The sequence below is a fragment of the Chelonia mydas genome, chromosome 8 (genome assembly GCF_015237465.2).
Source record: "Chelonia mydas isolate rCheMyd1 chromosome 8, rCheMyd1.pri.v2, whole genome shotgun sequence".
NCBI classification, from domain to species: Eukaryota; Metazoa; Chordata; order Testudines; family Cheloniidae; genus Chelonia; species Chelonia mydas.
Genome location: NC_057854.1, coordinates 50936573 through 50951687, shown reverse-complemented (window position 1 = coordinate 50951687; position 15115 = coordinate 50936573). Strand labels below are relative to the sequence as shown.

Here is a 15115-nt window from a genome sequence, read left to right as displayed (position 1 = left end):
TTGGATCGTTATCGAGCAGAAACCATCATCAGCATGGATGCATGTCCTCTGGGACGGTGGTTAAAGCATATCTTTAGCATATCTGGCAGATAAATATCATACGAACACCTATTCTCACTTTCAGGTGACATTGTAAATAAGAAGCAGACAGCATTATCTCCTGCAAATGTAAACAAACTTGTTTCTTTTCCTAGTTACCAAGCCTTGCAACATGGGCATTAGGTCCACCTCTCCAAAGCCAGGCTCTTGCTAAGTCTTGTCATTTCTTCCTCTTTCTCAAATCCATTCTTCCTCTCCATGCAATCTGCTAACACCCTGATTTATGCCCTACCCATCTGTCATCTTGACTCATAAGTACAACTTCTATAGCACTTTCTATCCATGGATCTCAAAATTCTTCACAAAACATCAACTAAGTCTGAAAACCCCTAAGAAGGTTTGTATTCCCATTTTACAAAATGGAGAGGTTAACTGACCTGCTCAAAGTCAGAGTGAGTCACCAGCAGAGGCAGAAACAGAATTTAGCGGTTATAACCATTATCAATGTTGTCTCCCAGAGGACAGGAATAAGTTCTACACTGGCTCCCTGTATCTCACCTGTCCTCTATCTATCCAAAATACTGTGGGCCGAAGTCTTCCCCTCTCTCCGCTCTAACAGTCCTCAAATCCTTTCACTGGCTTCCTCACTTCTTCCTGCATCAAGCCCAAACTCCATGTCTTCACCTTCAATATTCTGCACAAATCCACAGCTCCAACATCTCATCTTATATTTCTTCCTATGCCCCATGCACACTCTGTGTGTTACTCATCCCACTCTCCTAAATGCTCCCCTGCCTCCTCCTCACAGTCTTTAATTCATGTTTTTTATGACAGCTCTTACTCCACTTGGAACAGCTTTCCCTTTCCCCTGCACCATGCCACATTCCTCTTTCTATCCACCATTTGTCAATCAAGTTACCACACTGATCTTTCTCCAGCACCATCTGCTCCTACATTTACTTCTGATAATTTTTATTCTATTGAAGAGCTTGATTGTGACTCCGAAGGTCAGGGATCTTATCTAGTACATGGTTGTACAAGGCTATGTAAATTAATGGCACTAAATTAATAACGTTAAACAGGATTATTCAAGACAGAGCAGAAGCAGCAGCTTTGAGGGGAAAAACTCCTACACAAATATCTTCCATAATTAGGAGCAGCAGAAAGGACATTACATGCCATATGTAACATATGTATATTTCTTCCCCTACTCCTGAAGACAGGTTTCCAAAGAGTGAAAGCAGCAATACAGTTAAGCACAAGACAAAAGAACAATGTTATTTGATCCTATCTACATGGGCAAGAACAAAGTATTTTATAACATAAGGATTGTCAGGTTAGTCTGGAGCTTGCCTACACAGTGGGGTAATGCACTTTATGGAAATGTGATTTCTGAAGTGCACTAACGTGTTGTGCATTTATAGTCCACGTAGGCCCTGCTGGTATGCTTTAACATAATGCTGTTTGAAATAGTACTATGCTAGAGCACACAAGGGAACCTATAGTGCACACCAGCAGGGTTATAATTAATATATAACACCTTAGTGTGCTTTAAAATCATGCCCTTGTAGTGTGCATTACCCCATCATGCACACAAGCTCTCACTCCAACATGGTTAAACAGAACATTAAATGGGCTCTCTAAGTTGAGAAACAACTTCTTAACAGAAGCAAAATGTTTCCTGTTCTCTTTTCCACAAATACACAGACAAGAAGATCTGTGCCTTGATTAGTTCAGCACATGCTTAAGCGCTGTACATAGACTTTCAGGGTGGCTCTAAACTTACATAAGAATGGCCATCCTGGGTCAGACCAATGGTCCATCTAGCCCAGTATCCTGTCTTCCGACAGTGGCCAGTGCCAGGTGCCCCAGAGAGAATAAACAGAACAGGTAAACATCAAGTGATCCATCCCCTGTCGCCCATTCCCAGCTTCTGGCAGACAGAGTCTAGGCACACCATCCCTGCCCATCCCGGCTAATAGCCATCGATGGACCTATCCTCCATGAATTTATAGAGGATTTTTTTTTTTTTTAAATCCTGTTATAGTCTTGGCTTTCACAACATCCTCTGGCAAGGAGTTCCACAAAAAAAAAAAACCACCCAACGTTCAGATTCTTTCTGTGGATAGCTAGCTAGTTAGAAACTGATGGAAATAGCTGAACCAAAAATCTAGTTCAGCAAACAAGATTTCAGAGACTGAAAACGTTTTTCTGGTCACTTGTCCTGGATCAATGCTTGGAAAAGTTTACTGAGCTTGAAATCATTTGGGCTAGTCCTGCCAAAGTGTTTCTGCCCTAAAGAATTTTTGAGATACCGTGTCTGTCTTATAACTGTCAGGCCCACACTGGTCTCCATCTAACAGTGCTCTTTGGACACGGGTCCAGATCCCTGTATGTTGCTGATATACAAACTAACAAACAACTTTTCAGTTCTAAACTATTTAAGGTGAGATATACTTAGCAAAAAAATACACAAAAATTTGATCTTTAAAAAAAATAGGAGAGAACTTCATCTCTTTCAGGCTGCACAGACTCTCCCTCAAAGAAACCGAAACTACTTTGGTATGAAAGCTTTTGACATAGGTCCACGACAAAAAAACCCCATAAAATAGAACCAATAAAAACCTATGAAATTAGGCAAAAAGACTACTAACTCAGTGTCAAAGGATTCTGTTGAGCCAAAGAGGGGCACAGTATAAAAGAAAGCCTCAGCAGTGCGAGGTAAGCAGCTGAGATTCCACAGTCAACTCGGGTATGGCTGAAACACTCACTGACTTGTGTGCAAGTTACTTTCCAGGGAAGAAGTGGGGGGGGGGGAAAAATGACACTTAACATTCCTGGATGTCCATAGGATTTTCTCCCTCTCCCTCAAATTAATGCTTGTCCCATCAGAGGCCTTCATTAGTAGTTTTGGTTCAAGAAAACTGGCTGAAAGTTCCTTTGTATCTTGTGAATACTGCTCTTTAAACAGCCCAAGTCACAGCTAAACACTGCAAAGATAGGGGTTCTCTAAAATGCTACAGTAGGCCTATCGGGTTCTTATACCTGGCCAATTTGCCTTCACGGTAAGTCCTTCCCCAAGGATGCCGGTGCTTCTGAAGAGGCCAGACATCCGGCAGCCATAGCGTGACTGACCCCTCCATGGTATCTCCATCAGCACAAGCTGGTTCTGTTTCTCGACAATAGTAGCACTTCCCATAGAAACAGGTACTATTACCTTCAAAAACAAAAAAACATATCACAAGAACAGCAGTAAATCTATGGAAGCCCAAACAAAAGAGAGGAGCAGCCTGAAGGACCTTCAGAGAGATTTCCAAAAAGAAGTCCTTTCAACAGGCGTTCACTTCATTTCGCCTTCCTCTTCCTTCCCTCAAGAGGAAGCCAAAACTTCTTTCCAAAAGAAAGAGAAGTTCCAAATGGAGAGAGAACCAACTGGAAATCATTCATCTTTGACAAGATGAAAAGCTCACTTTAAAAGGATCCACTGAATAGACAAGGGAAAACACACACACACACAAAACTACATTAGAAGAACATTATTAAGTTTGCGAAGTCAAGCACTCAGACATTAGAAAATTCAAAAATTTCCTGTGCTCATATTCTCAGGGTCTAACAGACTGCATATGTGGGGTTGGGAAGGAATCATCCTCCAGGTTGCATTGGCAGTGATCTTGGTGGGTATTTGCCTTCCCCTGCAACGTGTGGGCACGGCTCGCTTGCCAGGATTATCTGGGTATACCTCCTTTACATTTTCCCCTGCCATTGCAAAGGACTCAGGCACTGGTTCATCTCTGTCCTTCCTGGTCTCTGCCCTTCCTAGTCTCTGCCTGTAGCACGTAATAGCCTGATTTAATTTCAATTGTTGGGTTTAGCATGAGGGGGCTGGTGACCTATGATATACAGGAGGCCAGAATATATGACCTGGGGGTCCTTTCTGGCCTTAAATTCTGTGACTATGACATTGAACAATGAAGAGAAAACAAAACACTGAATTAGTTGCTCATTAAGTGAGCACTAACATCCAGTGCAGTGAATGAGAGAGGGGTCTAGTGGAAAAAATAGTATCTGATCACGTAACTAGATATTATCATATTGTATACGCACAAAGGGGTCAAATTCAGGTTCCACAGGCAATCTTAATTCTGGCATTTCATCACTTTTGAGTGCTTGGCTTTGCAATCTTAATTATGTTATGATTTTGTGTTACATTGTAGGTTTAAAAAAAAGCAAATTGGGGGGGAAAAAGAAAGAAATTCTACCATTCTGACACCTACTTGGGTCATCTGCAGGATTGGATCCCTTAAATCTATTGCAAAGACCTCTGCCATTTGAGCAAACGGAGTAGCTGATAGCAGTAGTAGGTTGTCATCCTCTATGTAGACTAGTTCTGGGCAGGGCGGTGGATGGGACACTTTGCCAGTGGGTTTCACTGCTTCTGACAGCAGAGAAATGATGAGACTCGGGAATCTTATGTTCCATTCCAGGCTCTGGAGAGGATTGTGTTCTAATAGGCAAAGGCTCTTCTGCCTGTCCCTCCCTGCCCCTGCCCCCGCCCCCTCATCTTGACCCCCATTGCTACATCCCTCTAATCTGTCTCACCCTCATCTCCAAGTCCCAGTCTCTTGTCCAGCCAGTCCTAGTTCCTTTGCACCTTCTGGCTCCTCATCCCCAGTTTCCCCTCCCAGCTCCTCATTTAATCTGCTTCTTTTCTCCCAACCTCCAGTCCCCTACCACCTTGTCCCCATTTGTTTTCAGTCCCCCACCCTGGCTCCTAGTCCAATCTCCCCACACACTGCCCCGACTCTTTGTCTTGACCCACTCCTCTGCACCCCATCACCCTAGGTTTGGCTCTTGTCCCCTTTGCTTTCAAATCAGACAGATTCCCCCTCCATGCTGCTTTGGCATTAGCAAAGGGAGCATTGACACCAAATGAGACACTGGCTCCATATAACACTCCCAGCCACAGCACAGCCCACAGCTACAACGAGAGAGACAGAGACAGAGACAGAGACAGAGTGTGTGTGTGTGTCCTCCTTCAAGCCCTGGCTGCAGCATGCCTAGCAGGGATGGAATCTTAAAATTTTTAAAAGGCTTATAACTTGGCCAAATTTAGTCAGATTTCACGGGGTTAGCAAAACACATATCCCTGACACAAAGGCCACCATGTTTCTAAATTTCAAGTCGCTATTCCACAGAATGGGGGGGACAAGAGCTTCCTCCCCCTTCTTTTTTAAAAAAAGGTTGCCTGAATTTTTGAACAAAGGCGAAACAACATTTTTTCATTAGCCTCATTTTCTGAAACAGCTGAACCATTTTGACTGAAATTTCAAAAACTCACACAACCTCAGCATGAGGCAGAGACCTGGCATGGTATATTTCAGCCTGAACAGTTGAAGTCTGGCAGAATTATTAGCAACTGATAATAGAGTCTTATAACTGGAAGTGTCTGACAACCTTAATAATAAGTGCTACCAGCCCTGCCTATCATACATACATAAATACAATAAATTGTTAATGAACAGTTGTCTCTAAATAAGTTTTCTGACAAAGAAATAATATACTTTATAATCTGACTGAACTACTAATGGTTGTAGCACAGGGCATTTTCTGAGGCATAATGACCACCTGGCAGGACTCTGCCCTTGAGCCATTAAACCCTAGAAAATACCCCATCAACATTACTACTATAAACTAAATGTATGAAACTGTTCTGGGACATCTAGTGACGGACATCTTATCCCGTTCTATAACCATGTTGCTACGCCACAACAACATTTGGTATATTAGCAAGACACATCATTCCAACCGTCCATTCAGTTTACTCAGAGTAAAATATAATTCCATTTTTTCAATTCAGGTCTATTCCTAAATTATTCTGACTGCTTCTGACATTAGGGAGACAATACTTATTCAAACAAATATCTGCAAAAAGGAACATACAAAAATTACAGGCAAACCAAAGTATTTTTTGTAGAAAAATAATTCCCCCCCCCCCCCCCCCCCCCGCTTTTCCCCACCAAACAAGGTTATACCAGTGTTAAGATCCCTCTGAAGGGCTGGAAGCAGCTTATCAGGTTCCTATACAGTAGTTGTTATACAGTTATGCCAGTTTCCCACTGCTCTTTTTTTTTTATTATTATTTAACATGCTTATTTTCAATGGGCTGCACAATCCCTACAACCCACTTACCCAGCATCAGGAAGGTACTCAGCAGCTGCTCTGTTGCAACAGGTTTGATCTCTGTACGCAGATTCACAAACCTGCCAATCACCAGTGGAGCTCGTCGGAAACCCAGAATTCTGTTTCGGGGGGAAGAGGGGTGACAAGGTATGAGAATTTTAACAGGGATAGCAGTTTCAAATCTAAAAACCGCATCAGACCTCCAAGCCACTGTGCAAAATCAAAGATGGTTGCCTTACAGCAGGTGCTAAGCTTGGAACCCCACTGGAAATTAACCCTTCACCATTTGTTGAAGGATTCATGCAGGGTTCATGCACTTGGCAACATTCAGGGCACACCCTGAGTGTTGTGTAGAAGCAGTGCACACACGGCTCCTCTCAAGGGCATGAACCTTGAAAACTCGCCCAGAGGACATAAACCGTGGGAAGCCTCCCAGGACTGGGCTCAAGGCCCGAAAGCAAGGAATGCGGTAAATAAGAATATTAAACAAAGCCAGTGTATTCCTTTTATCTGTTAAAGTATATAATGCCCCCCCCCCCCCCCAAAATAAAAATAAAAATAAAAAGCTAACAAGGCAAACCAGCCTGCTTGCTTGCTTAAAGCCTTGTTCTGTCTTGTATTTAAACAGCAACAATTTGTACTTTCTATCTTCTTTCAAGACTTTCCTTTGGCTAAGGAGGGCTGGATGTACGAGACTCCTTTTATAGCCCATCAGCAATGCTCCTATATTGGTCTGAGTGGTCACTGCACAGCAGCATGAGATACACCTTTTCTTCAAGGGCCAAATACAGTGTCTTCACAGAACTCAGCCCAGGAAATGAGACCTCATACCACAAAATATATGGTCTCTCATGTAGCAGCTCAAAGCAAAAACCACAGGGCCTTGGGCTAGCCACATGGAAAGATAATTTATACTAATTCCCAGAAATGACCCGATAAACTCTATTGTAATTTAAACCCTTAGTTTGAGAGAACTGGGTGTCTTTGGAAAACACAAAGACATTCAGAAACACAAGAAAGGTGGGAAAGATAGTTTAGCAGATAAGCACAAGTCTGTCAGTGAGTTCTGTTCCTGTGTCTGTTAGATTTACTGTGTGACCACAGGCAACTTGGGTGTTTAGGGTGGGATTTTCAAAAGTGCCTACGTGAGTTTGGAGCACAAATATCAATACAACTTGCACTCTTAATTCACTTAAGCACGTTTGAAAGACCCACCCTTAACCTTTATGCCTCAGTTGTCCCCTCTGTAAAATGGAAATATTTATCTCACAGAGGTACTATGAAGGTTAGTTCTTTAACGTTTGTAAACTGCTTTTAGATCCTCAGACAGAAAGCCCAAAAGAAATGCAAAGTATTATTCAAAATAGACAAAGAAGAATGTTCTTCTCAACAAATCACGCTGGAGATATACAGGATAGTAAAAGAGTTCAACAGATTTGGATGTGTGCAATTATCCAATTTGTATGAGCAAATGTGATATGTGAACGGGCACAGAATTAAGACTATTTAAAAGAGGTATCCTTTGAAGTGTCAGCATCAGAGTTAAATATTAGCACCCTATTGTGATGAATGGGAAAGATGCCAGTTCACACCTCACCAGAACTACTGCTTAGGTATAAGACAGCACTACATGGAATCATATTCAAGAGGTCATCTTTGCAACATAACCGCAAGAAACATACTTAAAAAAAAAAAGAAGCAAGCTTGCAATTTGCACAATTTGAAGCTGCTGTGGATGCCAGAAAAAAAATAGTACAAGTGGTCCCGATCCACCCCAGGTGTCAAACTCATGCACCACAGAGGCCCCTCCCACAGATCTAGGAGCAACAATTTTCAGCTCTGAAAGAACTCCCATCAGACCTTCTTAACAGAAGGTAGGCAGCTGCCACACAAGTCCTGAAGAGGTTGTAAATTATGAGGAAAAGTAGATCCAAAATCCGATCTCTCACTGGACAGCCTAGAGGAACAAGAACCCAATGGCGTTGGGGCAGTATCCCTTATAGAAACAGAAACTTTACTCTATTTAGTCCAATATAATCCTATTGCCAAACAGTAGGAAAAAGTGTGGCTGAGAAAGGATACCGCTGTGCCCCATGCAGGAAAATAGACCCTACTTTACCTCCCTGATTGTGGAATATGAAAGAAAGCTGGCATAAAGTTCACAGCAAAAATAGTCTGAATATGTATTGCTTTTGTACAATTCAACACAGGAATTGGAGCACAGCAACTGTCATGCCAGATCAGACCTATGGTTCAACGTCCAGTATCCTGTCTCCAACAGAGTCCAGCACCAGACTAGTCAGAGAAAGGTGCAAGAAACCACCCAGTTCCTAGCAGTTCACATTTGGCTTAATATCTCTTCTAAAAGCTATTGTAGTATTAACTATGTAACCAAATCCCTTTCTGAATCTTGCTCAGTTTTCAACCTCAATGATATCCTCTGGCAATGAATTCCACAGCTGAATTGCATGTTTTCTGAAAATATATTTCCTTTTATCAGTTTTGAATTTGCCTCTTTCAATTTCATTTAATCTTCTTTTGTTCTTGTGTTATGAGACAGGAGAACAGAACGTTCTAATCTACCTTCTCTAGATAATTCATTATTTTGTATACTTTTATCATGTCCCCTCTTATTCACCACTTCCTTTCTAAAGTAAGGGATTCCAACATTTTCACTTTTTCTTCATATGAGTTTTTTTTCCATTCCCCCCAATTATTTTCTATACCCTTTTCTAAAACCCCATCTAATTGTGTAATAGCCTTTTTGAAATGGAGTGACCAATACTGCAGGCAGTATTCTAGATGAAGCTGCACCACTGATTCATATAATTGAATAATAATATTTTCCATAGTATTTTCCAACCTTACGTATCCTAACATCGTATTTGTTTTTTTGACTGCAGCTGCACATTGAGCTGAGGTCTGCACATTGAACTGTCCACAATGATTTCCAGGCCCCTTTCCCAAATTGATAATTAATTTAGACCCTTCTAAGGTATGAGTAGTTGATTTTTTCCCTCCAGCGTGAATTACTCTGCGTGTACCATCAATATACTTCGTTTGTCATCATGTTGCCCATTCACCAATCTTGGTTAGGTCCCTCTGATGTGCTTCACAGTCTTCTGTGGACTTGACTAACCTAAATAACACTATATCATCTGAAAAAATTGCTTTCTCACTGCTCACCCCCCTTCCCCGATCATTGACAAATATACTAAACACAAGACCTAGTACAGAACTTTAAAGCACCCTCATTATTCACTTTTTGCCAAGATGAAAATTGACTATTTATTCTCACTGTCTCTTGGTCAGTTTTTGATCCATGATAATACTTTACCTCTCACCCCATGACTACTTAGTTTCTTTAGCTGTCTCTCATGAGGAACCTAATTAAAACCCTTTGAAAGTCTATGTAAACTATGCCCAACTTGTTCTTTTTTATCCATTACTTTGTTGACATGTGCAAAGCATTCTAATAAGTTAGGGTGATACTATTTCCTTTGCAGAAACCTTGCTCATTGGACTCTATCATGTCATCACATTTTACAACATTTTTTGTTCTACTCAATGAGCCGGTTGGAAATCAATGTCTCAGGCACCCTCTCTGAAGTGAGCTGGTGCCAAAAAACAACAAAACAAAAACAAGAGAATAATTAAATAGTTAACCCAATAGTTCCATACCTGTCCAAGTGAAAGGCTGCCACCTCCGCATTGTGTCTGTCATATCCAGCATATGGCTCTCCTTCTACTACGTAGTCTCTGGCATATCTGTAAATGCAATGAATAATGGAAAAACAAAATGATTTATGAGGGAATTCTCCTCAGTAAAGTTAAGAGTCACATGAGCAAGAATCATTGAAGTGAAATTGGCTCTGGGTCACCTCCAAAATGATTTCTTGTGGGAGAGGAGGAATGAGTTGACTGATATTAAAGAATGTAAAGATTAGTAGAGAGGTACATAGTGAGAACAGGGCAGTCACACATTGCTCTCAATCTCCTGGTAAACTGGGACCAGTCAAACAAAATGAGTTTTAATACAACCAAAATGCACGGTCATACACCTCAGAGCAAAGGATACAAGCCATACCTATAGAATCAGGGACTGTATCCTAGAAAGTAGTGACTCTGAAAAGGATTTAGAAGTCATAGTGGACAAAACTCAACATCAGCTCCTAGTGTGATGATGTGACAAAAAGTGCTAGTGCAATCCTTGCATGTACAAACAGACTGAGAGGTGACTTAATTACAGTGAATAAATATCTTCCTAGGGCAAAAATACCAGGAATTAAGAGGCTCTTTAATCTAACAGAAAGAGACATAACAAGAATCAGTGGCTGGAAGCTGAAGCCAGACAAATTCACTGTTTTTAAAAATAAAAAATAAAAGAAAAAAGTCTTCTAATCTGAAGACGATTAACCAATGTAACAAATTACCAAGGAGAGTGGTGGATTCTCCATCTCCTGACGTCTTCAAATCAAGACTGGATGCCTTTCTATAAGATATGCTTTAGTCAAACACAAGTTACCCCCATATTGATCCTAGTAACAGAGTGAAATTTTATGGCACGTGATATACTAGATGATCTAATAATCCTTGAAATCTGCAGCTAGTTAGTGCAAGTTAGACAATTAATAGCCCTAGGGACTATCCAGAACAGGTACAGCAGCAGTGTATGTCTGCCACAATATCTGCTAGTGTGCTTTAATTGTGACTCACCTTTTGGGTGAGAGGATAATTTATGACTAAGGGTATGTCTACACTACGGAATTAGGTTGAATTTATAGAAGTCGATTTTTTAGGAAGCGATTTTATACAGTCGATCGTGTGTGTCCCCACTAAGCGCATTAAGTCGGCAGAGTGCGTCCACAGTACCGTGGCTAGCGTCGACTTTCAGAGCATTGCACTGTGGATAGCTATCCCACAGATCCTGCAGTCTCCGCCGCCCATTGGAATTCTGGATTAAGCTCCCAATGCCTGATGGGGCAACAACATTGTCGTGGGTGGTTTTGGGTACATGTCATCAGTCGCCCCTCCCTCCATGAAAGCAACGGCAGACAATTGTTTCGCACTTTTTTCCCCGTGCGGACGCCATACTGCTTTCAACAGACAGTGCAGTAGGACTGCTAACCGTCGTCATCGAACCACTGCTTTCGCTGCAACTCTGCCCTCCTGGTGCCATGAATCCACCTTCTAGGTCCTCTCTATGACCGTCATCATCCACCACTTCAGCTGCAACTCTGCTCTCCTGCTCATCTTGATAGCGAATTTCTCCATGTTGGCTGTTATGGGCTCCCGCTTCTGCTGCAACTCTGCTCTCATGAATCCACCTCACAGATCCTCTCGTCATTCTCTATAAATATCTGTTCTCGTGGCACCCGTCGTCAGCCACTGCTTCCGCTGCAACTCTGTTCTCCTGCGGACGCCATACTATGGAAAGCATGGAGCCTGCTCAGATCACCGCGGCAGTTATGAGCATTGTAAACACCTCATGCATTATCCTGCAGTATGTTCAGAACCAGAACCTGCAAAGGCAGGCGAGGAGACAACGGCAGCACGGTGACGAGAGTGATGAGGACATGGACACAGACTTCTCTCAAAGTACAGGCCCCGGCAATTTGGACATCCTGGTGGCAATGGGGCAGGCTCATGCGGTGGAACGCCGATTCTGGACCCGGGAAACAAGCACAGACTGGTGGGACCGCATCGTGTTGCAGGTATGGGACGATTCCCAGTGGCTGCGAAACTTTCGCATGCATAAGGGCACTTTCATGGAACTTTGTGACTTGCTTTCCCCTGAAGTGCAAGAATACCAAGATGAGAGCTGCCCTCACAGTTCACAAGCGAGTGGCGATAGCCCTCCGGAAGCTTGCAAAGCCAGACAGTCGGGAATCAATTTGGAGCGGGCAAATCTACCGTGGGGGCTGCTGTGATCCAAGTAGCCAACGCAATCACTGAGCTGCTGCTATCAAGGGCAGTGACTCTGGGAAATGTGCAGGTCATAATGGATGGCTTTGCTGCAATGGGATTCCCTAACTGTGGTGAGGCGACAGACAGAACGCATATCCCTATCTTGGGACCGGACCACCTTGACAGCCAGTACGTAAACCGCAAGGGGTACTTTTTAGTGGCGCTGCAAGCACTGATGGATCACAAGGGACGTTTCACCGACATCAACGTGGGATGGCCGGAAAAGGTACATGACACTCGCATCTTCAGGAACTCTGGTCTGTCTGAACAGCTGCAGCAAGGGACTTACTTTCCAGACCAGAAAATAACCATTGGGGATGTTGAAATGCCTATAGCTATCCTTGGGGACCCAGCCTACCCCTTAATGCCATGGCTCATGAAGCCATACACAGGCACCCTGGACAGTATTCAGGAGCCGTTCAACTATAGGTTGAGCAAGTGCAGAATGGTGGTAGAATGTGCATTTGGATGTTTAAAAGCACACTGGGCCGGGCAACAGAATTCGGCTTCTTTAACCTTCATAACATGTGAGAATGGTTTCAAACAGCAGCGCCCTTATTTCCCATACCAAACACCTGTTGGTGCCCAGCCGTGCGCGTGTGATCTCTCACACCAAACCGGCAGGCCCTCAATGTAAGCAGCAAAATGCGACCTTGTACCGAAAGCACATGTACTATGTAATGTTAACAGCTTGGTTCACCGTGAAAGAGTCTACCCATTGTTCTCTAAAAAGTGTCTTTTTAAATACTACTCTCCCTTTTTTTCCTCCCGCAGCTGCAAATGTTTCAACGCTCCCCCTATCGTCTCCATCCCAGAGGCTAGCGCAGATAAGATGGCGAAAAAAAAACACACTCACGATGAAATGTTCTCTGAGCTCATGCAGTCCTCCCGCATTGAAAGAGCTCAGCAAAATGCATGGAGGCAAGTAACGTCAGAGTCCAGGAAAGCACAAAATGAACGTTGGGTTGGCCATTTAAAATGGGCTGTCCATTTAAAAGGAGGGGCTGCGGTTTTCAAGTTAACGTGCACTGCAAACCCAACTAACCCTCCCCCACCACACCCAAATCTCTGGGATGATCGCTTTACCACTCCCCAGTGGCTAACAGCGGGGATCATTTCTTTTCAGCCACAGGCAAACAGCCCAGCAGGAACGGCCACCTCTGAATGTCCCCTGAATAAAATTCCCCTATTTCAACCAGGTAACCATGAATGATATCACTCTTCTAAGGCTAATACAGAGAGATAAAGAATGGATTTTGCTTGAATGCCAGCAACCACCGGGATTATACACTGCCATGCTTTGTTATGCAATGACTACATGCTACTGGCCTGCCGTGGTAAAGTGTCCTACCATGGACGGACGGAATAAGGCTGCCCTCCCCAGAAACCTTTTGCAAAGGTTTTGGGAGTACCTCCAGAAGAGCTTCATTGAGATGTCCCTGGAGGATTTCCACTCCATCCCCAGACATGTTAACACTTTTCCAGTAGCTGTACTGGCAGCAAATGCATCCTAAGTCTTCAGGGCAAATTAATCCTTAAACCCGCTTGCTTTTAAACCATGTATTATATTTACAAAGGTTCACTCACCAGAGGTGCCTTCTCTGCCTTCAAGGTCCGGGAGCCCGCCTTGGGAGGGCTGGGAAGAGTATTGGATCCAGCGTGACAAACAGTTCCTGGCTGCCAGGGAGAACGGTTTCATCCTCCTCCTCATCTTCCTTGTCCCCAAATCCTCATCCCTGTTGCGTGAGACTCCCCCTTTGCAGGAGTCCATGCACAGGGTGGGGTAGTGGTAGGGGCACCCCCTAGAATTGCATGCAGCTCATCATAGAAGTGGCATGTCTGGGGCTCTGACCCGGAGCGGCCATTTGCCTCTTTGGTAGGCTTGCCTTAGCTCTTTAAGTTTCACACAGCACTGCCGCGGGTCCCTGTGATAGCCTCTGTCCATCATGCCCTTGGAGATTTTTTCAAATATTTTGGCATTTAGTCTTTTGGAATGGAGTTCTGATAGCATGGATTCGTCTCCCCATACAGCAATCAGATCCAGTACCTCCTGTTCGGTCCATGCTGGAGCTCTTTTGCGATTCTGGGACTCCATAGTCACCTCTGCTGATGAGCTCTGCATGGTCACCTGTGCCATGCTGGCCAAACAGGAAATGAAATTCAAAAGTCCCCAAGGCTTTTCCTGTTTAGTGCATCTGAGTTGAGAGTACTGTCCAGAGCGGTCACAATGGAGCACTCTGGGATAGCTCCCGGAGGCTAATATCGTCAAATTGCATCCACACTACCACAAATTCAACCCGGTGATGTCGATTTCAGCGCTAATCCCCTTGTTGGGGAGGAGTACAGAAATCGATTTTCAGAGCCCTTTAAGTAGACAAAAATGACTTCGTCATGTGGACGGGTGCAGGGTTAAATCGATCTAACACTGCTAAATTGGACCTAAACTCGTAGTGTAGACCAGGGCTGAGGCTATGATTTAATCATGGGTATTTTTAGTAAATGTCATGGACAGGTCCCAGGCAAGAAACAAAAAATCATGGCCCGTGACCTGTCCATTACTTATACCATAAATAAGAATCTTGAGGGGCGGGGCAAGAAACAGGATGCTCCCAGAGGGGGAGCCTGCAGCATCAGTGACTGTGGGGGGAGTCCTGGGGAGCCAGCGGCTCCTTCAGTCACCACTGTGGGGGAGCCCTGGGGCCAGCCGCTGCTCCAGGACCACTGCTGACCTGTGGCTGCTCCCACTGCCCCTGGGACTGCTGCTCAGGCAGTCCCAGGAGCCAGCTGCCAGGGGCCACCAGAGTAGCAGCTGGTCCCGGGGCCATTCCAGCAGAGGCTGGTGTGGCTGGCTGCAGGGCCGCCTGAGGAGCTGGATTCAGAGCCACTACAGCAGTCTGCGGGGCCAGCTGCTTGGGTGGCCCTGGGGTCA

The 15115-nt window shown here is 44.0% G+C and overlaps 1 protein-coding gene across 6 annotated transcripts in view; it reads right to left on the bottom strand.

Annotated features, from left to right (window-relative positions):
- Positions 1 to 15115, bottom strand: part of FAM20B (FAM20B glycosaminoglycan xylosylkinase) — a 47690-nt gene that overhangs the window by 16593 nt on the left and 15982 nt on the right. For all 6 annotated transcript variants that reach the window (XM_037907181.2, XM_037907180.2, XM_037907182.2 and 3 more), the window contains exons 3-5: positions 9901 to 9987; positions 6229 to 6338; positions 3085 to 3256 (exon numbers count right to left, since the gene is read on the bottom strand). In XM_037907181.2, coding sequence (XP_037763109.1) covers positions 3085 to 3256; positions 6229 to 6338; positions 9901 to 9987 — 369 coding nt within the window. The remainder of the gene's footprint in view (positions 1 to 3084; positions 3257 to 6228; positions 6339 to 9900; positions 9988 to 15115) is intronic.